The 26,404-nt window shown below is 51.8% G+C and overlaps 1 protein-coding gene across 9 annotated transcripts in view; it reads right to left on the reverse strand.

Moving 5' to 3' along the window:
* CACNA1A (calcium voltage-gated channel subunit alpha1 A) overlaps positions 1-26,404 on the reverse strand; it is a 282,305-nt gene that overhangs the window by 39,135 nt on the left and 216,766 nt on the right. For all 9 annotated transcript variants that reach the window (XM_032396091.1, XM_032396095.1, XM_032396096.1 and 6 more), the window contains 10 exons: positions 24,001-24,464; positions 22,170-22,308; positions 20,490-20,619; positions 16,975-17,034; positions 16,140-16,246; positions 7,379-7,478; positions 5,758-5,918; positions 4,211-4,348; positions 2,417-2,618; positions 1,113-1,277 (listed from right to left, as the gene is read on the reverse strand). In XM_032396091.1, the coding sequence (XP_032251982.1) occupies positions 1,113-1,277; positions 2,417-2,618; positions 4,211-4,348; positions 5,758-5,918; positions 7,379-7,478; positions 16,140-16,246; positions 16,975-17,034; positions 20,490-20,619; positions 22,170-22,308; positions 24,001-24,464 (1,666 nt within the window). The remainder of the gene's footprint in view (positions 1-1,112; positions 1,278-2,416; positions 2,619-4,210; positions 4,349-5,757; positions 5,919-7,378; positions 7,479-16,139; positions 16,247-16,974; positions 17,035-20,489; positions 20,620-22,169; positions 22,309-24,000; positions 24,465-26,404) is intronic.

The following is a 26,404-nucleotide window of genomic DNA, read 5'->3' on the forward strand; positions in this document are numbered from 1 at the left end:
TTATGTGAATTTCACCTCAAGAAAAAAGAGAAACAAAGTGATGAAATGAACATAGTGTTCACAATGGGCACCTCTGGGTGCTGGAGACCGGGTGGGTGGGGTCCAGGGACCTGCAGCCCTGGCATCCGGGGGATGCTGCTTGGAATGTCAGGATCCCACCCCGGATCTGCCCAACCGGAATGTGCATGTTAACGAGATCCCCAGATGATCCATGAACACACTGCAGTCTGAGAAGCACTGTGCTGTCCTATTCCTTTCTGTTTGAAACTGCTCGTGATTCTAACAATGAAAAGATAAAAGAACTTGCTTATGGAGAAGAGTTTCAAGCAAAAATAGGCACAGCTTTTTCGCCAATCCAAAAATGAGCAACTTAAATATCGAGTGTTTTTGAAGTGTTGAGAAATGTGCTCATATCTTTGCCTGAACGTCCTCATTCAATCCTCGGGGATGGGAGGAACATGATATTATGATTATCCCCATTTCATTGACAGGGAAACTGAGGCCTGAGAGTTGCTGGCCCCTTGCGTAAAGTTAAATGCTGAGATAAATAGCAGAGCTGGGCTTACATCCTGTCCTTTGGTCTCCCAGCTACAGGGTGAAAGATTCTGACTTTTCACCCTGAAGGGGCTCTGTGACCCCAAGAGTTGCAAGGTCCCTGCCTGCCCCTCCTTCCTTAGTTCATCCACTGAACATTTATCGAGGGCCTCCTGTGCCCTCAGAGTCAGGGATTCGCTGAACCCTAGGAACTCAGGGGTGACCAGGACTTGCCTGGGCCCTGGGAGCTCACAAGCTGGTGGGGGAAAGCGCCGGGCAACCTGATGCTGATATTATGGCACGTGGGATCGCTGATGGGGTGCTTGCAAAGATAGGCGCCTCGTGCAGTCATGGGAGGTCAGGAAAGGTTTCTTGGGGGATGCAGCTGGAAGGAGCTGGCCAAGCCAAGGGGCAGGAACCGTGTGTCAGGCAGAGGGAACAGCCAGAGCAGAGGCTCGGGGGTGGTGACGGAGTCTGGTCTGCCTGGGGAAACTTGGGGCACATGGCGTCATTTGGCCAGAGGAAGGTGGGTGTGAGGGGCGGGCACGCGTGGGGGTTAAGCAGTGCTGGGGGCTCACCTTCATCATGAGCACGATGGTGTTGAGAGCGATCATGGCCATGATGGTGTACTCGAAGGGCGGAGACACCACGAACTGCCACATGCGGTACTGGAAGCTCTGCTTGTTCTGGGGCATGTGTCGGGTCAGTGGTTTGGCGCTGATGGCGAAGTCGATGCAGGCTCTCTGCGGGAGAGAGGCTGGCGGCGTGAGGGCTGGGGGCAGGAGAAAGGCGGCTGCACCCTGAGCACCCCCCATCTCACTGGCCACGGCTCTCTGGCACATCTGCACGAGCCTGTCCCCAGCCGAGATTCCTCACTCCCAGAAGCCCTTCACCATGACCACTTTCTCCTGCCAACAGCTACAGCTCCTTGAGAAGTCATTGTCTGCCCAATCTTGCTCTGACATGTCCCTCATGACCTCCCTGAATCCCCTCAGCAAACATGGGAAGTGGGTACTATCAATAAACCTACTTTGCAGGGGAGGAAAACAGAAGCTCAGAGAGGGTAAGCCACTCGCCTGACGTGGCACAGCTGCCAAGTGGGCCAAACCTGAACTTGAACCAAAGTCTGACTTTGAAGTCTAACCGTTCTTTCCTACTGAATGCTTCTTTTCCTCCTTCTCTTTGAGGTTGGAAGGAATAATGGCTACTTAGTCTTAGGGGCCAACGGAGCAGAGGAGGGACGCATTCCAGGTCTTCCGCTTAGTTTGGATGATTCTAGAAGGGCAAAGCACCATGTCTGTACTCTCCGGAGGACTGGATTTTCATTCATAAATATTCACCACCCCGCCCTCGGGGAGATCATACTTCCTCACCCCACTGACATCAGACATTGGTGTGTGACTTGCTCTGGCTAATGAGATGTGGACAGAAGGGACATGTGTCACTTCTGGGCACAGACTACAAAAATTGGACCAGGGTTTGCCATTCTCTCTTCTTGATCTGAAGTGTCTCAGAGAGGAACCAGAGTAAAGATGATGTGGACCAGAGCCACCTGGACATGTGGTGTTGAGCAAGATATCAATCAATCCCTTTGTGGATATCTGGTGCTGAGATTCTGGAGCTGTTTGTTACTGTGGCATAACCTAGTCCACACTGACTGATACAGACACCCTCTGTCGGTGTGTTTTCCTCTGGGAACCCCATGATGGGCTGCCCTGCAGACAGAATTCTGCCTGCGGAATGCTGCTGTGCCCTCCCCACAGGCCCCCAAAAGCTGTTTCCTGGGTGTGAATGTGTGTGTGCATGTGCGTGTGTATGTGTTTGTGTGTGTATTGGGGGTGTCATCAACTTTTAAATGAAGGATGCAACCGGGAAGCGGCACCTCATTTTTCTCCAGGCTGTATTCCTCCATCATCTTGTCCCCCTGCTCCTGGAAGGTGATGATGATCAAGGCCACAAAGATATTGACGAAGAAGAAGGGGAACACCACAAAGTAGACGACGTAGAAGATGGACATCTCCATGCGGTACCCGGGGCTGGGGCCCTGGTTCTCAAAGGTGGCATCCACGGAGTGCTTGAGGACCCTGTGAGGGATGGGGCGGGGAGAGGGGGAAAGTGGGACAGGTGACAGGAATGGAGGGAGATATTAAGAGAAAACAGCAAAGAAATGAGTAGTCGCTGTTTTCCGACTCCAATTACTGTGGTTACTTTATGAAGCCAGAAGCATTCCCACCTCCTTTGTCTCTGGGGGGTGTTGGCAACAGTGTCAGTTACCTTTACCACTGCATATGGAGGGTTATTAAGTGCTGGACATGATTTTATTTATTTTCTTGGCCACCCTCTCAGGGAGGTTATCACTGGCCCCCTTTTGCACATGAGGAAATTGAGGTTTAGCAATTTAAAGTGACTTCCTGAAATTAGCCTACTAAGGCCTGGCCAAGTTGGGATGGGAAACCAGGCTGGGGGTGGTGGATGGGAGGGTGTATGGGGTCATAGAAGCAGATATGAGTGTGTGTGGGGGCATCTAAGCACAGCTGGTAGTGGGAGCTGAGAAGGGGTAGTGGGGATGAACGTGGGTGTGTATGTGCATAGCTGCTCTGAACAGTTGCACAGATTGTGCACTGCTCAAGGGTTCTGCATCTAAGGGGTGCCATTCATACTGTAGACATGATAGATTTGTGTATTTATGATGACAACTTTTGGGCACGTGGCCATGAAGTACCTTATTTGAACAAAATCATTAAGTATATTGCAATGATTTTCTGACAGATGGAAGTGAAGTCTGTTGAGGAAGGCTGTCTAAAAAATTTGCTCAAAGGTGCCGTATGGGCTAGCACTGGCCCCATGTGAGTGGGTACTGAGTGTGCATGTGGGTGGGTGGAAAGGCACATGAGGGCTGGTGTGTTTCCTGAGAGCGGGAGGGAGGGAGGCGAGGATGCTGAGGGCACACACTGGAATCAACCTGCATTTCTGAGACCTCTGGGAGGAGGACCGGGACTAGGGTGAGTAGAGTAAAGCACTTGCCTTGGACACAAATTAAGGAGGTGCCAAGCCTCTCAGTCATCAAAAGAAATAGTATTTTACTGCAATATTTAAACAAATCACAACGAATGCCAAAAAAACAAAAAACAAAAAACAACAAACCCAGAAAAAAACCCATGATGACAAAAAATACCAACATTTTAAGCAAAGACAGGTCCGGCCCTGGTGTTGCGCACGATTCAGCCTCACCCCAGCCCTCACCCCATTCTGGGTGAGGAATGGTCCTGTGGTCAAAGGGACTTGGGAAATGCCACGTCCACACACTCTGGTCTTGGAGATCTGCGCTCACTGGCACAGGAAGGGTTAAGAGGACATGACGGCCTGTGTCTGGGGAGCCTTTCTACAAATTAGAAGCACTGCCCGTTCCACACACAGGGTCTGGCGGACTGAGTCCAGTGAGGGCTGGGTTTTTGCCTCCACAGGGCCCAGCCGCACTTGTAGGCTGTTGTTCTGGTGGCAGCTCCCCCCACCCCCCGCCCGCCCTGTGTGCCTAGCGGGGTCTCCACCTCGGGAAGCCAGGAGCCAACCTCTCTTCAGCCAGGCCTTTCTCAGCACTGGGCTCTGAGACCCTTCCCCACCCTGCTCCCTGGGGCCCCCCTGACTCTTCCGTGGGACTCTGTGGCGGGCCACTCACTGTGGCCAGCCTTCTCCTGTGGACACAGTGAAGAGGGTCAACAAAGCCCACAGCACGTTGTCATAATGGAACTCATATTTCTTCCACTGTCTGTCCCGTGCCTTCACCTCGTTCTTCTCGTAGAGGAGGTACTTGCCGCTGCCACAGAAAATGGGGGCCATTAGTAAACAGAAGAAGGGGACACTCATCTTCGACAGGAGGAAGAGGAAGAGGGGCCCACCAGCCCACGTTGCATCCCTGAGCCCAGGAAGCAGCGGCCCCTGATGTGTCTCCCTGACGTATGTGTCCATCTGCTCGGAGACAAATCCTCACCCGAGAGCCGACTCAGGACCGAGCACTCTCTTCCAACACGAAAACTTCTAGTCCTGCGGGTGGGAGCCTCAGGCTTGGGGGGAGGGGGGTTGAGAGCAGGGAGAGAGATAGGCACACCTCTAGGTTCATCAGGCCAGAGGGGGCAGCTGCGGCTCCTTTTCAGGGCAGGACACAAGGCTTAGCCCCAGACACATGAGGTCAAGTGTCTGGGGTCCTTCCAATGTCAGGACACAGCCACCAAAATAACAGGCTGCCATTCTCTGCATAGTAACGCTTTACATCAGCAACAGTGTTTACAGGGCGCTTAGTTAAGGGCTTAGCAATTTCTATCACGGGGATGACCCCAAGAGGGGGCGACTGCGGGCCCACAACTTCTCCTCCACGACTCCAAACTCTAGAAAGTTCCGAAAACCAAACATCTTTCTCTTAAGTCGGGGGTGGCAAGTTATGGCCCGCAGACCAAATTTGCACTTGTTTTCTGTATGGCCCACAAACTAAGAACAGTTTTCTACATTTTTAAGTGGTAGGAACCAAATCAAAAGAATGCGTTTGTGACCAATTACATTTGTCTGACATTCAAATTTTCATTTCTAGAAATAAGAACACAGTCACGCCCATTTGTCTCTGTGCTGTCTGGCTGCTCTGCATTAGGACGGGAGCAGAGACGAGCTGTTACAGAGGCTGCGGGCCCCATAAAGGCCAAAGTTCGTAGGACCTGGCCCTTGGCAGACAAAGTTTTCCACCTCTGATCTAATTTGTTTGGCAACAAAACCTGACCGGACTGGACATGAGGCTCTTCACACTTGTCATTTGTCCCATTTGGTGCAAACAGTTGCATGTTTACCAGCAAAAAAACAAAATGAAACAAAACAAAACCGGTTTGGTTACAGGGATGCCTTAGACCCAGCTGAGGGTGTGACTGACGTCCTATGTGGAACACGTGCTATATGATCTTTCTAAAATTGCAAGATATTCTGACTTTTGAAACACATCAGCCAGTAAAGGTTTTCCAATAAGGGAACGTGGACGTGTATGAATATCCCCCACTTGACAAAGGTGGGGATGGAAGCGATGCACGGCAACTCAAACACCAAAACTTTTTCTTCCTATTCTGGCCCCAAGCTGGTTGCAACTGGGTCTCATCCAGGGCCCAACACTCCAGCTTCCAAGCCCAGTGGCACTTCTGCTCCCCACCCTCAGCCCCCACGGGGACACAGAGGAGAGCAGAGACCCACCGGCAGTCTTTCTCGAACTCCTTGGACTCGTCGGTGCAGTGGAAAAACTTCCCCTTAAAGAGTTGCACGGCCACGACAGCAAAGATGAACATGAACAGCATGTAGACGATGAGGATGTTGAAGACATTCTTGAGTGAGTTCACCACACAGTCGAACACGGCCTTGGGGGGCAGAGTGGAGAGAGGGCATGAGGGGCTGGGGACACAACCAACGTGTTGCCAATTTTCCAACGTTCCATCTCATGGATAAGGCCTTTCCTGTTGATTCTGTGTCCCTGCCTCCCTCCCTCCCCACCCCCTTCCCCTCCATCTGGAGTTGTGCTCTTCCTCCCTTCTGCCCACTGAGCAGTAGGAGACGCTCTGGATTTGAGAGGCAATGTCATGGGCCTGGGAGAGATGGCATCTTTCCACCATTTCCCAAGGAAGGCAGGGGTCCCGCCTGCAACGTCTCCCACCCTGTTCTGCTTCTAACCATGGTGGGTCCTAACCACCAGTGGGTAAGGGTCCTCAAACCCACTGTAATTACAGGCCAGTTTTCCCCAGGGGAGAGGGTGCACAGCTTTCTCAGGGGCTTGGGAAGGGGGCCACCACCCAGAAAAGGGTGAGGAACCGCAGCACTGGATACGGCTGGACGTCCACGTATTTCAGCGCAAGCAAGCTTTCACGTCCAAAGGGCAGCCACATATCGGCAAGCGACAGTGCCAAAGTCAGGGGGAGGGGCACACCTAGGCGACAGAGGATGTTCCTTCAGGTCCTGCAGGAGCCCAGCACTAAGTAGTGCTGAATCGCATGGTAACAAAGCTACTCATTTTCCACTTTTCCCTTCAATCCTTTTGAGTGAAGGAGAAGGTCTTGCTTTGTTGCTACTCTGTTAACACCTAACCCTGATACTTTTCCTTTTCAACCCGGGAAGAGCAAGCACCCAAGTCCAAAGCCTTTTTCAGGCAATCTTTTTGGCTAGATTTTCATAACGGTGTCTTATTTTGGGGGAATGTATTTAGTTTTACCTTCTATTAACATTGGGTTCTGGTTTTCCAGCTTGAGAACCTTGGCATAGAATTTCCTTTTAAAATATGCTCATTTAAATAAAAAAAGTGATGACTTTAACCTTAAGTAGGAGATAATACAGGTGGCTCTCAGGTGAAACATCAGTTGAAAAGGTGTGTTTGAATGACTAAGTTGCATTTCCTTTCTTTTCTCCTGTTTCTCCTGAATGACAAGCTTTGGGAAATGCTGGTTCATACTATTTTGGAACAGGAGATAATGGAGCCTAGAACAGGTTGGTGAAAAGTCAAAAGTTATGTGGGAGCAGAAACCTAGTTTCCTGCTTCCCACATTACGGTTGTGCCCTATTTTATCCATATGATGTCCTCCTGTGAATTAGGAAAAGGAAGCCCCACCTTAAGACATTTCATCTAATGGAAAACTGTCATAATACACAGATTTTGTTAAGTTGATTCACTTTACTGCCATCTGCTGGAAAGTTGTAATAATAAATATATCCATATATGACGGATGTGATGTTATCAGCTCCCCTTTCAATGTAGTGTCCTTGAGCAGTGTGCAACCTGCCCAACTGTATATGGCAACCCTCACAGGCCTCCCACATGCCCCAATCTCACCTTGAGCTTTGGCAACCGCTTGATGGTTTTAAGAGGTCGTAGCACCCGGAGGACTCGGAGGGATTTAATAGTGTTGATGTCCTTTCCTTTGCTATTGCCACTGTGGAGGGATGTTAGGGTACAGAGAGGGGAAGAGAGGAAGCAGAAGTCAGTCTGGGTGGTGGGTGGCCCACAACTCCATGTGACCCCACCCTTTCAGGCCTAGGAGTCTGGGGGGAAGCCTGGCACAGTCCTGCCCTTGCTGGGGAAGAGTGGTGAGCACCCCTGCTAGATGTGAGCTCAAGAGGTAGTCAGCAGATGGCCTTCTGTGATTCTGGTCTCAAGATTTGTTAAGGTCCTCCACCACTTGGCCAGGCCAGACCCAGCAGAGGGGAGCTGGCTGCCCCTGGACGCTCACTGGAGGTGGTCTTGGTGAGCTCTTAGAAAATGTGATTCCTTGTCCCGCTTCCAACAGGATTCAGGAAATACTTAACGTGGCTCTCCCCCAGTATTCCCTGGGCCCACATGAAAGGAAAGAAGCAGGACATCAGATGTTGATGTTGAACCTCTGCCAGGGTCCCTTAGCCCGTCTTTCCAGAGAGCTGCAGAGAGGTTCAGTCCAGGGTCCACTGGACCTGAGCCTTCACTGTACGGCCCCTGCATATCCCTTGCTACCCTTAGCCAACCATGATTCAGGTCCCCCAAGAAAAGGGCTTTGGGTGCAGCCATCAAAGGCTTGTGGTTAATAGAACTCATCACCCACCCAGTTGCCCAAGTCAGAACCCAAGTGTCACATTCAGCTTCCTGTCCTCCATCCACAATGGGTTATTCCCCTAACATCTCCATCATCGTCCCCGGCCACCATCTTATGCTGGACTCCCGTTACCCATTTCCCAGCTCCCCGCCACTCCCTGTCTCTCTTTCCTTCGATCTTTTCTGCACGCAGTATTCAAAGCCAATGACCATGTCGCTCTCCTTCTCAGAATCCTTCTGGAGCATCTGAATTCCTAGAAGTGCGAACTTCGGGCATGGCACTCAAGGCTCTTGGAAATCTAGCCCAACTTACCTTTACCTTTGCATTCCCATCGACTGCAACACACCCCAAACCCCAGCCACACTCTTTTGCCTCCCTCTGCTTTTGCACATACTGTTCCTGCTGCCAGAAATGCCCTTCCTCCACCTCTCCATTCACAGGACCACACAGCCCCCAAAGCCAAGTTAGAGGTTCCTTTATCTGACAGCCTTCCCTGATTGCCGCTGGGTTTTACAAGACCCTACTGCTGTTCCACAGTCATCTTTGTTTCAGTCTTTGGCTTCGGGCTTTAGCCAGAAAACCCTTCAAAGGCTTAAAATGTGATTTATTCTTCTACGTGTCCATTTTCCCTTTTAATCTTGGTTCTTGCCCCCACCATGCCCCTGGCGTGTGGTCTCAGGATGCACGTGAATGGATTCAGATCAGAGCTCTTTGAGGGTCTCCCAGCAAACATGTCCCTCTGGTTACCTCGTGGATCATGTGGAGAGCTATCCCAGGGACCCCCACCATGGGTGTCTGGGTATCTGGGCACAAAAACATCCTTTCTTATAGATCTCCTTTCTCTCATTTTTTCGGGGAATAAAGAGGGGAACTGAACGTTATTCTGCAGAGCACAGCTGTGCTCCGGGATTCGGCTGGAACATGTTTTTCCCCTTTTAAAGCCAAAGTCATCACTGTTATCTCAAGGCTGTGCCCCTGAAGTAGGCAACACACATCAAGAGAGTCACTGAGATAATGTGAGGCTGAACAGGGACACAATTAAATAATTGGACCCCACGAAACTAGCTATTTCTTCTTCAAGCATCTTTCAGGCCTTTTGCTTCGGTAAGAGTGGAAGGTCTCCGAGATGTGCTAGGAGGTCACTCATTTCTCTGGAATTCCTAGAACCCAGCTTGAATGTGACAAGCCACAATGCCACTGTTTCACGCCTGTGGGATTCACCTTTCCAGCCGTGGTTCTCTCTGAGGCTAACAATACCGGTTGTAAGGGGACGGCCCAGTTTCCCAGCAAAACTGAAGCAGTTTAGACTACGTGTTGGTGGAGAAAATGTCAAGCAGGTGGACATCTAGGTTGTATGTGGAACCAGCTACAATCTTGAGGTGCTGAATGGCTGACATTTGGAAACATGCCTCCCATGGGCCATCCACTCCTCTGAAAAGGACTCCCTGGCCTCCCCCTGTGGGGCTCTCTCCCCCAGGAGGTACCTTGCCCTTGGACAAGGCTGAGAAACAGTCTTGTTTATTGAGGCAGTGAGGAGTGTTCCTGGCAGTTTGGGTCCTGAGCTTGCAGGAATGGCTTGATCAAGGTGCTCTCACAGAAAACAACCCGACTTTGAACCACTTTGCTGAAAGTGTAGATGCTCCTTGGGAGGCTAATTTCTCCTTTTAGAGCCCAAGTCCTGGTTGTGTGGCTTGTCCACCCTTCTCCCATCTCGGAGTCTGGACACGCTTACCCCTCTGGGAACCACCCCACCAAGCTCGTCTGCCTTGTTGAAATCAGACCCTGGAGAGGCCCCGCTCCCCCATGTCCTTTCTGTTCTCTGCCAAGAACTGGACTCATGGTGGATCATGGAGGGAGGCAGTGGCTAAGGCCCCTTAGGGCTCCTCCTCCCGGGGGAGAGACTGAGGGGGGCTCTGGTCACTGCAAGCCATGGATGGCAGCAAAAACACAAGGCCATGGAAACAGGCCCAGAGCCAACACAGCTGCACCAGGGCACAGAGAACGAGAGACAAAATGAGAGAGAGAGAAAAAGAGAGAGAGAGAGAGAGAGAGAGAAAACTTTACCGTGTACTGCTCCTGGTGAGGTGGCGTCGGAGGGAGAGACAGATCGTAAGCGGCCTCAGAAGAAAGAACACAGAACACACACACACACACACACACACACACACACACACACCTGAGTGCCCCCTGCCCCGCCCGGGCACCAGGAGGGGCAGCCTCAGGCTTGCGGCTCTGGCCGACATCCATCCTTCCATCTGGAAGCCCCCCGTTCGGTCCCCTGCCCTCTGCAGGCTCCTGGCAGCACCAAGAAAGCCAAATTTCCAAGTAGCAGCACAACCAGAAAGTTGTCAGTGACCAAAGGCGAATTCGTCACTGAAGGTCACGGCCAAGAGCTAGAGAAACCCCTTTTCTCCAGAGGTTCTGGGGCTGGAAGGTCTTAGAATGGCTTGGAAGTTGTGAGCTTTGGAGTCAGGGGCACCGGGGTTTGAATCCCAGCTCTGCCCCTAATTGTCGTCCTCATCTGTAAAACAGACCTTGGGGATTCTGACGCTTGACACATGGTAGCTACGGCCTTGGCTTTACCCCCTAAGGTATGAAGAAGAGGGAGGTCAGCGAAGAGTTCCAATTTAGGGTGTGGTTAGAGGCAGCTCTTGGGAGTCCTGAGATAATGCTCTCAGCATCTGGCTCAGCCCTCGCACAGCTCATCTTTGGAATCAGGCTCGGTCTCATGACAACTCTCCAACCATGGCTGGAGTTTCAAGGCCGGAGAAACCTGACTGTCATCAGAAACCTGGCTGCCAGGCAGGTCCTCTCTGGAACTTCCTACCTGGGGCCTCTTTCAAAGTTAGTGATATTTCTTTCTTTTTAATATTTTATTCAAAGTTAGTGGTATTTCTAAAAACAGAATGGTTTAAATGTCTACAAATATTCTGCTGGATTCCCCACCCTCCACCTTTTTATTTCATCTTCGTGGTTCTCAAAGCTCAATGTATCTAGGACTTATCACATACGTAGAATCATGTAGGTTCTCTGTGGATTATTGACTGATCTTTTAATGACAGTGATTTCTGCCTGACCTGCTGGCTTTAGGTGTAAAATGTGAGCTTTCTGAATGTCACTACGTTTGCCTGCGGGAAGGTGGCACCATCTTGCCTGTTTTCCGGATGAGGAAGCTGAGGCCCAGAGAGGGAGAGTGCCTTGCCCAAGGTCACACAGCTAGGAAGTGGCAGACTGAGATTCAAACCCCAGTTCGTGTATCTTGCACTCAAATCTTCTTTCCCATTTTATCCCACACAAGAAAAATAATGCCTTCGGTGCAGGGGCCGGGTTGAGGATGGGATTAAAAATGTGGCAGCCTGAGGGCTCCTTCTTGGGCTTCCTCGCAGTTCGGCTCCTGAGCATGCAAGAGAGGCTTGATCAAGGCGTTCCGCCAGCTGTACTGGCCTGCCTTCAGGGAGGAGTGGCTGCGCCAGATGGATTCTTGGCAGTGAGGGCAGGATCACGACCCGCCAGAGGCTGAGACGTGTCCGTTGGCCGCCCCGATGCATGGGCACAGAGCGTGATATCACGTGTGATGGCTCATGAGATGGTGTTAATGGTGCTCGCGTGGACATGGCAGACAGTCGGCGGAAGGAGCAGGACACACACACACACAGATTCGGGTGAAGTGCAGGAGGGGTGGAAACTGTCAGCAGAGCTTCGACACATCCCTTGGAGGACCACAGGGATAGTTTTCCTACATCCGAGACGGGGCCACGATCACAGCACTGCGGCAGAATCCTTGCCTCCACCCCAAAAGGACAGAACAGCAAGATTCCTTTCAACGAAGAAGGGAGCAGCCTCATGCCCCCTTCCGCCCAGCTTTCGAGGAACCCGGGCTGGCTAAGCTGTCAAGTGTCCTTCTGCTGATTAGTGAAAGCTTCCACATTCACGGCTGGGAGATGGGCAGCAACCTTGCATCTGTTGGTCGAGCCTCACCTTAGTGATCCTGCCAGACTCGCCTCTGGGCCTCAGTTTCCTCATCTACAGAAAGGGAACAACGAAACAACTTCCCACAGGAGGTTGCTGGTGGGGATTAAATATATGGAAGCTGTGACTGTTACTACCCAGTCAAGTTTTTCGGCTTTATGGGGAAACTGAGGCACAGAGCCGCTAAGGTACGTGCATATAAGAGACAAACCAGATAGACTTGCAGGAGCCTCTTTCTAAAGCAATAACACTAATTTAACACACTTCGGGGTTCTCAGCCTTGTCTATGAGGAGATGGGCACAGGACTGATAAATCGAGCTAAAGGACCAGAAAGGAAAGAAGCAAAGGACTCTGGGGTTGGGCACTCAGGCCGAGACCCTCAGAGAATCCCCCACTCCTGCCAAAGTGACATCCATGTAGTAACAAGAAAAGACAGTAAGTAAAGTCCTTATAGGGCGAGAAATGTTCTCAGGCAAAAGAGGCCAGAAACCTGCAGCCAGGGGGTGGGATTCTGAGACATTTTTGGGGAGAAAAGTAACAGCCTGAGGGCTCCTTCTCTGGCTTTTGGGCAGATTTAGCCCTGGGCATGCAGGAGCGGCTTGATCAAGGTGCCTGGCCAGTTGTGCCAAGACTGCAGCCCTGCCTTGGAAGAGAGTTGGCAGCACCAGATGGATTTTTTGCAGCAAGGGAGGGAGGGTATGGCAGGGGGAGCCTCAGGGTCTACCTCTCCTATCCCTATGATCATCATATAAAGGCACCCTCATGGCTGTCAGCTCTTCTAAAACCACTTGAGAGCTGCTAGCACTTGTCAGGGTCCCACTGGCAAAATCTCCCCCACCCCCCACCCAGTTCCTGTGAGATCTACAAGCTCACTGAGGCTTAGAGGATGTCCTTAAATCCCAGTCTGGACTTTTTCCTTGCATAGGAATTAAAAAAAAAAAACCAAAAACCCAAAACATTCAAAACAGGGATTTTCAAGGTCATGGGCTGGCTGGCTTTATGCCTGTAGCAACTTCATAGAAGCAGTTTAAAAGATTGACTACAAATATGCTGCCAAATTTCCGTGAGTTGTAGGCTCATTTTGAATGCCCTTGTATAACTTCATATATAAAATGAAAATTCAAAAAAAAAAAAAAAATCAGCTCCCTCTAGCAGATTCTTTTGCAACACAAAGAATCATTCTGCTGATTGATTTTTGGTGGAAAAATAATTTTGCTTTTGCAAAGTGTTTGCTTAAAGTAGAACCTAATTGTAGCTCCAGGGATCCTAGAAACAGCATATTATAAACTATAGCTCATTATAGCAAAAGTTCTCTGGTTGAAAGCCCCAAGTCTTTGGACCGCCACCCCTTCTCCAAATTGTGAGGTCAAATTGGGGGACAGAGGTGAGGCAGGGCAACAGTGGGGGCCCCCTCCTTGTCACTGAAGCATGTTGGCTCCAACAGAGGTCTGGGAGGAAAGTGCCAGGGCCAAGGGTGAGCTGATGGGCCTCGGTCATCCCTTCTTTTGTTCTACACCCAGTGGTGGCCACGGAGGTCAAAACCCACCACCCCAGGCACAGCGGGCAAAGGAGTGGTTGTGTGTGGATGGATGGATGTGGCTGACAGGGTCCCCCTGACCCGTCACCTCCTGAGCTCTAGGAGACTTGGGGGGCTGCTGGGAGGACATCGTCTTGGAAGGCCCAAGGCAGTATGAGCTTGCCCTCCCTTGTTGCAGAGACTGTCCCTGGTCAGAACATGGGGGGGCCTGGGTCTCCTGATGCCAGAGCGCATGGGGAAGTGCCCTCTTTCTCTAGGCCCCGCAGGTTAGGTATATGGTCAGGCCCACAGGGCCAGGATCAGAGGAGGGAGAGAGAGAAAGAGGGAGAGCGGGGAGAGCAGAGAGGATATGAACCAGATAGAGGGACAGAGACAGAGAGACACACACACGTGCTGCGGCGGGCTGGGTGGGCAAGGAGAAACAGAGAGACACAGAAGGTGATAAACAGAAAAGAGAAAATGCGGGGTTGGGGGAAAAGGAGGGAGACACACGGAAAGAGAGAGGGAAGGAGGGAGGGGAGAAACAGAGGAGGAGAAAGAGCTGAGAGGCTGTCAGAGGGAAGAAGAGAAAAAAGGGGAAAGAGAAAGAAGGAGAAAGAAACAGGAACAAGGGAGGGAAGGGGATTTGGGACGGAAACAGAGACAGACAGCACGTAGATAATTTCCACAGGGGATGGATTCACTCCAGGCTGAGGGTGATAAAGCGTTTTGGCTCTTCAGAGTTGAAATTTTCTCAGGACCTAGCATGGTGCCTACCAGACACCTTGTAGGAGTTGCTCAAATAGCTGATGGAGGGAGGGAGGGAGGAGCATATTTCATGACATTCTCATATACACTTTAAAAATCTTTTTGGAAGAAACTGGTGCTATCTTGGTAGGAAACAAATTGTAACTTATTTGTATTTGACATTTCTCTGAATTCCAAGGAGGCTGATTTTTTTATTTTTATTTTTATTAGTTGTCAGCATTCTGCAAAATTTCTGTTTACATCCCTTGTCCATTTATCTAATGAGTTTCATGTTTCTTATTGATTTGTAATTGCTTTTTATATATGAAAGCCAACAATTCTTTGTCTTATTTGTGGCAATCTTTCTCCTCTAATTCACTGTGCACTTTACTTATTTTATTTTTTTGAAACTTCAGAATATGTTAATAACATTGCCAAAAAAATTTTTTTTTACAATGTTTTCCATTGCTCTAATACTTAAATAAATACTCAATCATTTAAAAAAGGGTAAGAGAGAGGGAGCAGGAGGAGGAAGGAGTGAGGAAGAAGGAGAAAGAAAGGAGACAAGGTAGAAGGAGAGCAGACATAGAAAGAGGAAAAGAAAGTAGAAGGTAAAGGGAAAGGGGGGGGTGGGAAGTCTGGCCAGAGTCAGAAATACAATCAGCCTCCTGACCCTCATGGTACCTCTCCACCAGCTTGGAGGCATCCAGAACCCTGGAGCTTTCTGGCTGTTCTGACACAACGTGACCTCATTGTGTTCCCAGAGAAGATCCAAGAGTGGCCCATGTTAGTCCTTAAATTGGAAATGAGCCACCACTCTGGCCTCCTGACAAACCAAGTCTTTGTTATTTGGTTGGGGGGCCATTCAAGAACCCCTGAAGATCTACTGAGAAGGAAGCTAGGGGGTAGAGGCACAAAGGAAACTTCTGATTTCTCACTATGGGGGTGAGGTGGGTCAGAGTCCCTCTGAGACTTTCCTTTCCGGGAATGATCCATGGTGGTGGGCACAGACAGGGTCCCCAAGAAGATTTGTTTCTGGATTAGGAGCTGGTTAGGTCTTCTCAACCTGCTCCAAACATCTATAACTTGAGGAATGTACTGCTGAGTTTGCTATCAAGGCCCTAAGATCTAGTGGCTGCCCAGCCCTTGGGTACCATCTTGAAATGCTGTCCAGAACTTAGGTGCCATCTTGGAACGGGTCCCCACAATTTGGGTGCCATCTTGGACAGAATGGCTGCTCAGCCCTTGGGTGCCATTCTGGAATGGCTCCCCACAACCCAGGTGCCATCTTGGACTTGCACAATGATGCATGGCTTTTCAGGAGGCAGAGAGTCCTAGGACTGCCAGAAGTAAAAGACACACAAAGGGAGTCACAGGTCTGCAACTACAGGGCCTTCAGGCACAGGGTGGGGGTCTGAATTCTCATGCACATTCATTTCCTGGTTTTCTTTTTAGGGGGCTCTCAGAGAGACAGTGGTTGGGGTGCAGCTTGTAGAGCAGAAGGAAGATGAGATGTCCCGGCGGGGCTATTCTACTGAAAGCAGCAGAGCAAGGGGTCAGTGAGGCGGCTGTATGAGGAGGTAGAAGGTGGGGTCCCTTCTCCTTCTTCCTCCACAGTGGACGTCATGCAAAAGCCAGTCGAAGCTCTTCCTGGAGGCATGCGGATGTCTCCCACCTCCCAGAGCCCACTCTCCTCATCTCTACGCCCTGAGAACACATTCCCTGATCCAGTGGGCAGCCCCACGCAGGGGGCGGGGAACAAAGAGGCAAGTAGAAGCCTCAGGAGGAGACTTACGTGAAGGCAAAGGCCACCAGGGCCCCACTGACCACTATGAAGTCGAGAATGTTCCAGAGGTCACGGAAGTAGGCACCCTGGTGCAGGACGAGCCCCAGGTCGATCATCTAGGGTCGAGAAGAGATGGTGCTCAGACCCCTCATCCCACCTTGGGGATCGAGACCCACCTTTCCAGTCTCTGGGGGGGGGGGAGGGACACCAGGAGGGGACATGGTGAGGGATGGGACTGTAGCCGGAGGTCCTGGGGGAGTCCTGGGGAGTACCTCCCCACCTCCTGAGAGGCAGTTCTGACTTGCTGGTTCTTAGGTCCAAACCTCGGGGTCCCCCTTGACTCCTCTTTGTCTCATTCCCCACATGGAATCCATCGGCAAACCTTCCAAGAATCTGCCCACCTTCTCCAAAACCACCCTTCTCCAACGCCCCCCATCATCCTCTGCCTGGACCAGTACGATCGCCACCCACTCCTAGTTCTCTTGGCTCCCACCCGCCCTGCCCCTCCCTCAAGTCTGTCCTCCCCAAGGCCAGAGGGTGCCCGTGGGAATGGGCATGAGTCAAGCCACTCTTCTGCTCAGAACATTCCATGGCTCCCACCTCACTTGGGGCAAAAGTCAAAGTCCTCCCTGTGGCCCACAAGGCCCTGCAGGATCTGTCCCTGTCACTTCCCTGCTCTCATCTCCCTGCCCTGGTTTCCCCGTTCTCCTCATTTACTCCTTCCAGTGCTTGCTGCTGCTCCAACACACCAAGCATTTCTAATCCCCCGGGCAAGACACTTGTGCCAGGGTGGCATTCTTGAGGGTGAAGATTCCCTTGGATCCCTGGCTCTCTCAGCACTCACCTTGATCACCATCTCAAAGGTAAAGACGCCTGTAAAAACGTAGTCAAAATATCGCAGCACCTGTAGGGGATAAAAGCAAGGGGGCAGCAGATCACTGGCTTGCTCCAGCAGAGTCCGCATGAACCTAGTGATTGCCCACTGGGGTGTGTGGTCTCCAGCAAAGTCCCCGAGGAACACACTTTCCCAAGCAGAGGAAACACGGCTGCCACATACAGTTGGGCAGGATGTGCACTGCCCAAGGGCCCCTCCCATCCTGTCTGAGAGTACGATTTGTATGTTGTGTATGAAACTGTCCAGCAGATGGCAGCAAAGTCCTAACAAAAATCACTCAGGACGGTCAGCTTACCAGTGGGAAGGGTTTCTTTCTTATTTGCCCAAAGCTCAAATATAAAGTGAAGGTGGTCTTGGGGAAGTTCGGGGAGGACTGCATCCCTGTTGGCGATGAGTCTGACCTCCCAATGCCCTTGACCTGTTGGGCCTCCTAGGTGAGAAATCAGAGGGTCTCCTAAACAGGACCAACCGTCTAAGTCAGACCCTGGGGGTCAAACTCACCACTGTGGTCTCCCACCCAGCTCTGCGGCCACATCTTCACCATGGTGGGGTGGTTCTCCCCGCGCCCCCCGCCTTACACAGGGCCAGGGCCGGGTGGTTTCTGCCTGGATGAGCACCGGTCTGCAGCCCGGCCCCTCCCAGGCCACGTCATGGCACGTCTCTGGTGTGACCTTCGTGTGAGGATGTGATGGCACAGTGTCGGGCAGGTGGCGAATGCAGGGGGCCAACTCAATCAGATTCACGTTAGAAAAGAGCTGATATTTACTGAGCCCCACCACCAGAGGGCGCCAGTGAGCACCTGAGCCGGGTTCGGGACCTTCTCTGCTCTAGAATCCTCTGTGGCTCTGATCCCACTTGACGTAAAAGCCATAGTCCTCCTGTGGCCCCCGCCCCCAACCCCGAGGCCCCGAGCACTCTGCCAGGTCATCTCTATGACCTCACCTCCTCTCACTCCCCCTTGCTCTCTCTGCTCCTGCCACCCTGTCTTCACCTCAGGGCCTTTGCACAGGAGGCTACTTCTGCCTGGAATGCTCCTCCCCACATCCCACCAGATTCCCTCGCTCTCCTCCTTTATGGCTTTGCTCATATATCACTTTCTCAGTGCCGCCTTCCCCTGCCCCCTGTTTCAATCCTACTTCCTGGTGCTTGTGACTTCCCTTACCAAGTCTACCACCCACCCTTGCAAATTATTTGTTATAATTTGTTAGAGTTATTAGTAATCTCATTAGTGACCTACCCGACGTCAGCCCCATGAAGGCATGGATGTTTGGCTGTCTCTGTAGCATCTCCGGCTCAATATCCAGGCCCAAGCATACAGCTGGCACTCAAGAAATGTTTGTTGAGTGAATGCATGAGTAGCTGGAACTGTACTGGGTCCTGTGGGCAGTGGGCTCTGTGATCTGTGTGGTCGCAACTCACATTCCCGTTATGTGTGGTGCAAGAAGGGCCAGCAGGGACCAGAGCGGCCAGGATGGCTGGCTTCCTGAGGTGGGGCGACAGGTGCAAGGGGCTGGAAGTATCTGGGTGCAGAGGAAGCATTTCAGGCGCACTGGGTGGAGGGTCCAGCATGGCCCAGGACCTGGTGTTCTGTGAGTTCCGGGAAGGCAGCGACCATCTCATACCCTGTCAGTCCTTGACGCTTAGCTCTGTGCTTGGCACATACTGGTTGCTCACTTAGTAATAACTAAACAAAGCAATGAATGAAAAGCCGAGAGGAGAAACCGGAAGGCCGGGAGTGGGGGAAGGGCAGGCCAGGTGGTCAGGGGAATCTCATTCTGGAGAACTGAAGGAATTAGATCGGGCAAGAGGAAATCAAGAGACCAACAAATTAGGTTTGACTGTATCGAATACGGAGATCCTCTGACCTCTACGCATGACAATTTCCTGTGGCTCGGTTTAATCCAACAATGTTCTCAGACTCATTTATGCCGGGGAAATGCAGATCAGAGTCGCAGAGAGATTCCGCTCCATGCCCACCAGGTCTGCCAAGCGTGAGAGTCTCCAGCACCAAGTGTTGACAAGCCCGTGGAGCAGCGGGAGACCCCTATGCTGCCCACACCAGTGTCACTGTATCATCCCGCAAACGCCTGGCCGCATCTAGCAAGCCTGACCGCGTGCAAATTCTCTGATCCAGAAACTTCGTTTATGGTTTTCTACCCTGGAGAAAATCATGCCCACGCATCCCCTCAGCCTGGGCACCGCAGTGCCACCCCCACCAGCCAGCGATTGAGCCTTCTCCCATCTCCTAGAGTCGGCAGGGGGTTTGCTGAGCCTTCTCGGGCCGCCCCTTCCCGGGCCTAGCTCCCTGCCGTCCCTGGGGGAGAGCGGGCAGCAAGAGATACCAGAGCACAGCCCCAGCCCTGCCCTGGTACTAGTTTCTTCTGGGAGCCTTGTTCTAATTATTTCCTTCCGACTCCCCCATCGGGTCCCCAGGGGCCCTGCCAGGCCTGCAGAGGAAGGGAAAGTGCAAGGTAGGCTGCTGTCAGGCATGCTTGATTTATGGGGCTTGGCAGCCTCGCTAGGCTCCTAACCTATTTAGCGAGGGTGGCAGGGCCCGGCTCCCAGCGGACAATGTCCCTTTGGCTCTGGGCAGGGGGGGCAGCGATGGGGGGCAGGAAGGAGCTGGGGCAGGGGCTGCTGCTGCCAGTCCAGAATCTGCCACGCCCCCGTCTGTCCCCCCTCTCATCCACAGGCACACACTCATTCTCACTTGGCAGGACTCAAGGGGAGCCGTGCACACAGTAGGTGCTCAATAAACAGAGACGGTTGAAGGAAGCAGCGGGAGCCCTAGGGGAGGCAGAGTTGGAATTGTGCTGTGTGATCTTGATTGGGTCACTTAGCCTTCCTGAGCCTCAGTTTCCCCATCTGTCACATGTGGGGATACCTGGGAGAGCTTACATGCCAAGTGCCTGGGGTTGTGCCTGGAATACAGCAAGCACTCAATTAATAGGATCCACTCACAGACCCTGGACCCCTAAAGGGAGAGCTTTTTAGCTCTCCAGAAAGCTCAAAGTGTAGGCTGGGTTTCTGAGTCAAAACAGTCCTTTCTTTTGAAGCTCATGTCCAAACCCAGAAGTCTGGTTGGTGAGACCTGGCTGCCGAGGGGATTGGCTGTGGGGCCCCGTGCCTGAGTCCTTCCTACCTGCCGTGCACAGCGTGCGTCCCTGCATATAATGCCAGCCTCACTCCCTCTCCCAGGGATTCCAGCAATTTCTAGCCCCACCCGTTGGAGGCCACCTTTTCCCCTGCCAAGTGCACAGAGCCATTGCCTCCTCAAGGAACAGCCTGTCCCCAAGCACATCAGAACTTCCCCTCCCAACCAGCGGCTATGCTGGGCCCAGGGCTGTGCCCAGGGCATACCCCTGACATGCCTTCCACCATGGCAGTCAGCTTTTAGGGTGCAGGACAAAGGAGCCCGTAACAGAGGAGCCCGGCCAGGAAGGGGCCTGTGGGGCGGGACTCACATTGTTTCGTGGTGCGTTGGGCTGCACGGGGTCCTCAGCCGCCAGGGCAATGCTGCTCATGGCGATGACCATGAGGATGCACATCTCAAAGTAGCGCAGATTCAGGATGTAATGGCACAGGCGGCGCAGGCTGTTGGGGACAGGTGGGTGTGCAGAGGTCCACTGAGACCGCGGGCTCACAAACGCTTTCCTTCTGTGATCTCCTTATGTCACCTACCACTCCCCGAGACTTCTAAGGCCCAAGGTCCCATGCCCAACAAAGTATCAAGATCCTCCATCTGGGGGCCCTCATGGGGGTCATGGAACCCCAAGAAGGTAGGGGGGCCCTCAGCCAGGGAAGATATTCACAGGCCCTGTTGTTAAGTTTCCTATCACTTCCAAACAACCCTCTTGGAAAATCGTGATTCCCAGACTGAGTTGAAGAAATATTATCCCTGACTCTGTAGGAGACGAAAAGTTCTTCTTCTTCTTCTTTTTTTTTTTAATTAATTGAGTGACCTTAGGCAAGTTACTTATCCCCTCTGTGCCTCAGTGCTTTCCTCCATGAAATGGCCATAATCACGGTGCCTACCTTACAAGAATGTGAAGATCAAAAATGTTAATATATGCCTGGCACATAGTAGGGGCTCCAGAAAGTTAATGAAGTTATAAATTGCAGGCCTTAGCAGAGCCTTTGATGTGGTAATGGGATAGTACATAAGTACCTAACCTCTTAAGTGGAGCTAATAATATTTATGAACATGTCATAAAGTTGTGTGGATGGCAACAAGGCTGAGTGGTTAAGAACAGGGATGCTGGCATCGGTCTGTTTGGGCTCTCCCACTTGCCTGCTGTATGACCTTGGACAGGTAACTTCACCTCTCTGGGCCTCAGTTTCTTCATCTGTTAAATGGGCATAAGCATAGTACCAATCTCATAGGGTTATTATGAGAATTTTTTTTTTTTTTTAATTTGTAAAGCACTCACAACAGTGCCTGGCACTAAATACCACATAAATGTTTTCCTAGTAAAACCAAATAAAAAAGGAAGTGCATAAGAGACTCAAGAGTCTCAAGAGGAAGGTTATAGAAAGCAGTTACCACCCAGTTTCTCTGACATGATTTTCCTTTGTCAGGAAGCATTTTGAGGGACCAGGGATTCAAGAAATATCCTTTGGAAAAATGCAATCCTTAAAGAAGCCATGGTGAGACACATGTAATAAATTTCTCTCTTAAATAATCTATCCTCCTCAAGGATGCCCAAGACAAAGGGCTATGGAACTCAGAGACCACCTGCCTAGAATCCAAATCCTTGTGGAGCAGAGGTTAGGAGCAAGAGCTCAGGGACCAGGGCCGCCATGTATGATTGTATAGGTTGCGCACTGCATAAGGCAACCATTTCTTAGGGGTGCCTCTCACATTACAGATGGTGTAGATTTGAATATTTATGATAATGATTTCTAGCTGATGGCCAGAAGGGGTCTTTCCCCCCAAAATCAGTACTTTATGATAAATTTCTCTCTTACAGGACTTAAGAAAAGGGCATCATTTTTTTCATTTGATCAAAAATCCCCTATGGCCTAATGGTGATCTTGGAGGCCACTCTCCCCATTACCCTCTGTGTGGGCCTGCCCTCTGGCTTGACTTCCACCAACCCAGTGGGAGCCCCAGGCCCCCTGCCCTGGCCACAGGCCATACTCACGGGTTGGTCGTAGAGAGGATAAACATGGAGCTGTAGGGAGGCATGGGCTTGGGGCCGTCTTCCCCAGGGTCGTCTTCCTCCTCCTCCTTCTTCTCTTCTTCCTTTTTTGGCAGTGGGTCTGGGTTGGCGTTTTTGTTCACTGTGGGGACAAGAACCGACACAGGGCTCCCTCCATGATTTCCCACAAGCCTCTGGGCTCCCGTCTGCTCCACAGAGCAGACAATAAGCAGCTGACGTTTATAAAGTGCCTACAATGCGCCAGGCACCACATTAGGCCATTTAGTACTCACATGACCCTGTGAGGTTGGTACTTTATGATCTTTACTTTACAGAGGATGAAACTAGCACAGAGAGGTGAAGCGACTTGCCTAAGGTCACACGGCTGGGATGTGGCAATGCTGGGATTTGAACCTGGTCCCAGAGTGCCTGCTCTCAACCACTCGATAGCCTTGAGTCTGGTGGGATGTTCACAGGATGTTAACACAAACCTGCCCCCATCCCACTGGATCTTCATACCATCACTTGGCAGGTAGCATGAGGCCCGATAGACCCACTTTACAGATGGTAATACTAAGCTCTCCCTTTGTCAAACTGCAGGGTCTCCCCCCATGAATACCTCTCTCTTGATGGCAAGGGCCACTACCCTTCCAAGCATTGATTCTGCAGCCTAACCTTGCTATGTGTCTGTGGGCAGGCTGAGTTTCTCTGAGCCTCAGTATTTTCATCTATAAAATGGGCACAATGACAAGACCCACCTTATAGAACTGTGGTGAGTGTTTATCAAGCAGACTCACGGGAATCTCCTGCATAGAGCCAGCACTAAAGAAACCGGGCTTTTGTTACCATCTTCAGGAATAACTAGCTCGGTGGGCCATTTCTAAATTCTCACTGCTTCTCTGACCCCAATCCTACATGGTGGGGGGCTTGGAGGGAGGTCACAAACTGCCAATCCCTCAAGGGTCTAGACCTGCACTGTCCAACACTTAAACAGTGGCTATTCCAAACCTCGATACGTTGTACGTGTAAAATACACCGCATTTCTAAGACAGAGTACAAGACAAAGAACATAAAGTAGCTGGTTAATAACGTTAAAAATGTTGATTACACCTTGAAATGGTAGCATTTTGGATACAAATAAATAACACTTTGGGTTAAATGTGATTAAAGTTCATTTCACCTATTTCTTTTTTGCTTTTTTTTTTTAAGGGGGTGGTGCAGAGAGGAGAGAGAGAATCCTAAGCGGGCTCCACTCCCAGGGCAAAGCCTGATGCGGGGCTCGATCTCACCATCCTGAGATCATGACCTGAGCTGAAATCAAGAGTCAGACGCTTAACTGAGCCACCCAGGTGCCCCTCTTAAATCACTCCTTCCTTCCTCCTTCTCTCCTTTCTTTCTTTCAATATGGCTACTGGAAAGTTTAAAACTACACACGTGGCCCATCTCGCATTTCTTTCGGACAGCGCTGGTCTGGGGAATCATCTGATGCCCCCTCGATTTCCATTAAAAGATCCACTGCTTGTCAAACACGGTGGCTTCCTGGCTTCCCTATGGGAATCTGGGATGCAGACAATACCACTAAACCTCCTGAGGGGCCACGTGCCAGGCACTGCGGCATATTATCTCATTTAACCCTCCCAGCAGTCCCGTGGGGCAGGAAACCACATCTATACCCATTTTGAGAGGAAGAAACTGAGGCCAGAGAGAGGTAGGGTCACTGTCAAGAGTCGCCCAGCCAAGCCTGCAGGGACTGGGTCCAGGCAGCCCTGCTCACCCCGTTGGCTCCAGGGATACCGGGTGCCCCGCCTGGTGACGGGGGTGGTGGGGGTCTCACCTTGGACGACGGTGTGGTTGAGGGGGGGAGGGCAGGCCGGGGGGATGTCCACCGTGGTGTGGTCGGGTTTCCTGGCAGTCTTTGCTGAGTTGGTCTGGGTGCTGCTGGGGTTGGTGACGATAAGGCTGTTTTCGGGGGTCTTGGGGGGGCCTGGGTCGGACGGGTCCCCCGGGTTGTTGGGCGTCCGGCGGCTGGCAGCGTTCTGGGGGTTGGTGGCCGCGGCAGGCGGGGCCAGTGCCGGGCCGGGGTCGGCGCTGTTCCCGGTCCTGGCGGGGCTCTGGGGCAGGCCGGGGCGGCCGAGGCTGTCGTGGGTGCCGGCCGACCCCGAGGTGGCCAGCTTGTTGTTCCTCATGTTGTCGATGTCCTCAGCCAGCGGCGGCTCTTGGCGGCCCAGGTCCTGCTGGATTGGCCGGGTGGTCGACAGGTTGGGGCCCGACACGGGGACCCCGGGGCCCTGGTTCTCTCTGCAGAAGGCAGGCCAACGAGAAAGGACCCATAACTGAGTTAGAATAACAGATCGAACGTTCTGGACCCTGCCTTAGCTTCTGCCCTTCAAGGGGGCATGCTTGGACCCGGAGAGGCCACGTCCCAGAGCTCCCCAGGGCCTGGCACAAGAGGGGCCCGGCTGACTCCTGCTCAGAGATCACCACCCCACGTAAGTGTAATGGCCCGGCCTCCCGGGTTTCAGTGTGGTGCTTCTCCTGCTGTTTCCCGGGGGACAAGGCTACTCCCATGGGGAGAAACCCGAGGGTAAAAGAACTTTCTGCCAGAGCCTACCTTCCTCCACCCCAAAGCTCCCTGCCTCTGCCTACAGGCCCCCCGGGAGCTCCTGGGCGGGACTGGGGCTCACGGTGTTTTCAGGGGTGCTAAAGCAGACGTGGGGCCACCATCTCTTTAGGGGTAGAACTGCCTCATGGCTTAACGTGCCTGAGGTATTTATGTCCTCTCCCAACATTCCAGTTAGGGGGAGCACGCAGTACATGCAAGTAAACACAATAAATAATAATAAACGTAATAACAGCTAATGCTTCAGTAACAAAGCTCTCAGTGCTGTTCTAAGCACTCGGCTTATAATAACCCCTTCATCCTCAGCCCCATGAGGAGCAATTACTAGCCCCGTTTTCCAGATGAGGACACTGAAGCTCAGAGAGGTTAAGTCTCTTATCTAAGGCCACACAGCTGGCAAATGAACATGATAATTTTTCACGGGGATACAAGTGTGATGAGCATTCCAGGCAGAAGGAACAGCCAGTGCAAAGGTCCTGAAACAGGGACAAGCTTGTTGAGTTTCAGGAGGCTGGTGTGGCTAGAGGTGGAGAGTGGGGGAGACAAGCTGGGTAGGAGTTTGGTGCCTCAGCTACTCAAATGGTTAACACCATGCAGATGGACAGGAGAAGAAGAGTCTGAGTGTTCGGTGCAATTGGAGGGGAGAGAAAAATGTTAAGGGTCCTGGCTGGGCTTTTTCTACCCCAATGCCCTTTGGGACATTAGCTCTTCGAGGCAAGTGGTTAATTTTTGTCTTTCTTGTTCACTTCTGTGATTCCCGTGCCCAGAACGGGGCCTGACACATGGCAAATGCTTGGTCACTTTTCATCAGATAATAAGCAAATGCCCCCATTTTTCAGATGAGGATGCTGAAGCCCAGAAGTCCCACAGGCCCAGACCTCCCATCAACCCCTGTCTCCTCCCATCTGCACACTCACCCCTAGCTTGCCAGACACCCCAGAAGCTGTCGCCCCAGTGAGGGTGGCTGGGCTCTGGAGCCTGTCTGGTGCCTCCCGGCTGCACGTCCGTCCTCAGCTGGCCTCGGCTCTGCCTGCCTGCGCCAAGCGGACCTGGCTCCCAGTCAGCTCCCTGAGAGTTTGGTCCCCAAGTTTGCTCTGATTGCTTTCAGATGCCCCTTTAAACCCTCGGTCCTCAGATGAGGGGCCTCATCCTTCCCTAGTTCCTGGGCGCTGTCCCCGGCAAGTCTGTTCCCTGGAAACCCTAGGATATTTGTGGTTTATAATCTCAACAACATCTCTCCCTGGAGGGCTTTGCAATCCGAAACTTATCTCTCGGGCTCTTCTTAAAGGCAACCCCAATTCTGCTTCCTCTGTCCTCCACTTCTGCTCATAATAGCTCACATGTACTGAGCACCTGCTGTGGGCCAGGCTACACACACCAGCTCTTCCAGTCCTTAGAATCACTGTGGGAAGTGGGCAGTACCGTTAGTCCCATTATGCAGATGAGGAAACTGAGTCCTGGAGAAGCCAAGTCAGAGCAGAAGACGATTTTCTCAGGTTGCACACGTTCATTGACCCCCTGGGAGATCAGGCGCAGTCGCACACATCAAAGCCCAAGCCCAATCTGGAACCCTAAACCCACCTAACACTTCCTCGTTTCAATTTTGCATTTAACTCGC

The sequence above is a fragment of the Phoca vitulina genome, unplaced genomic scaffold (assembly GCF_004348235.1).
Source record: "Phoca vitulina isolate PV1807 unplaced genomic scaffold, GSC_HSeal_1.0 scaffold89, whole genome shotgun sequence".
Lineage (NCBI taxonomy): Eukaryota > Metazoa > Chordata > Mammalia > Carnivora > Phocidae > Phoca > Phoca vitulina.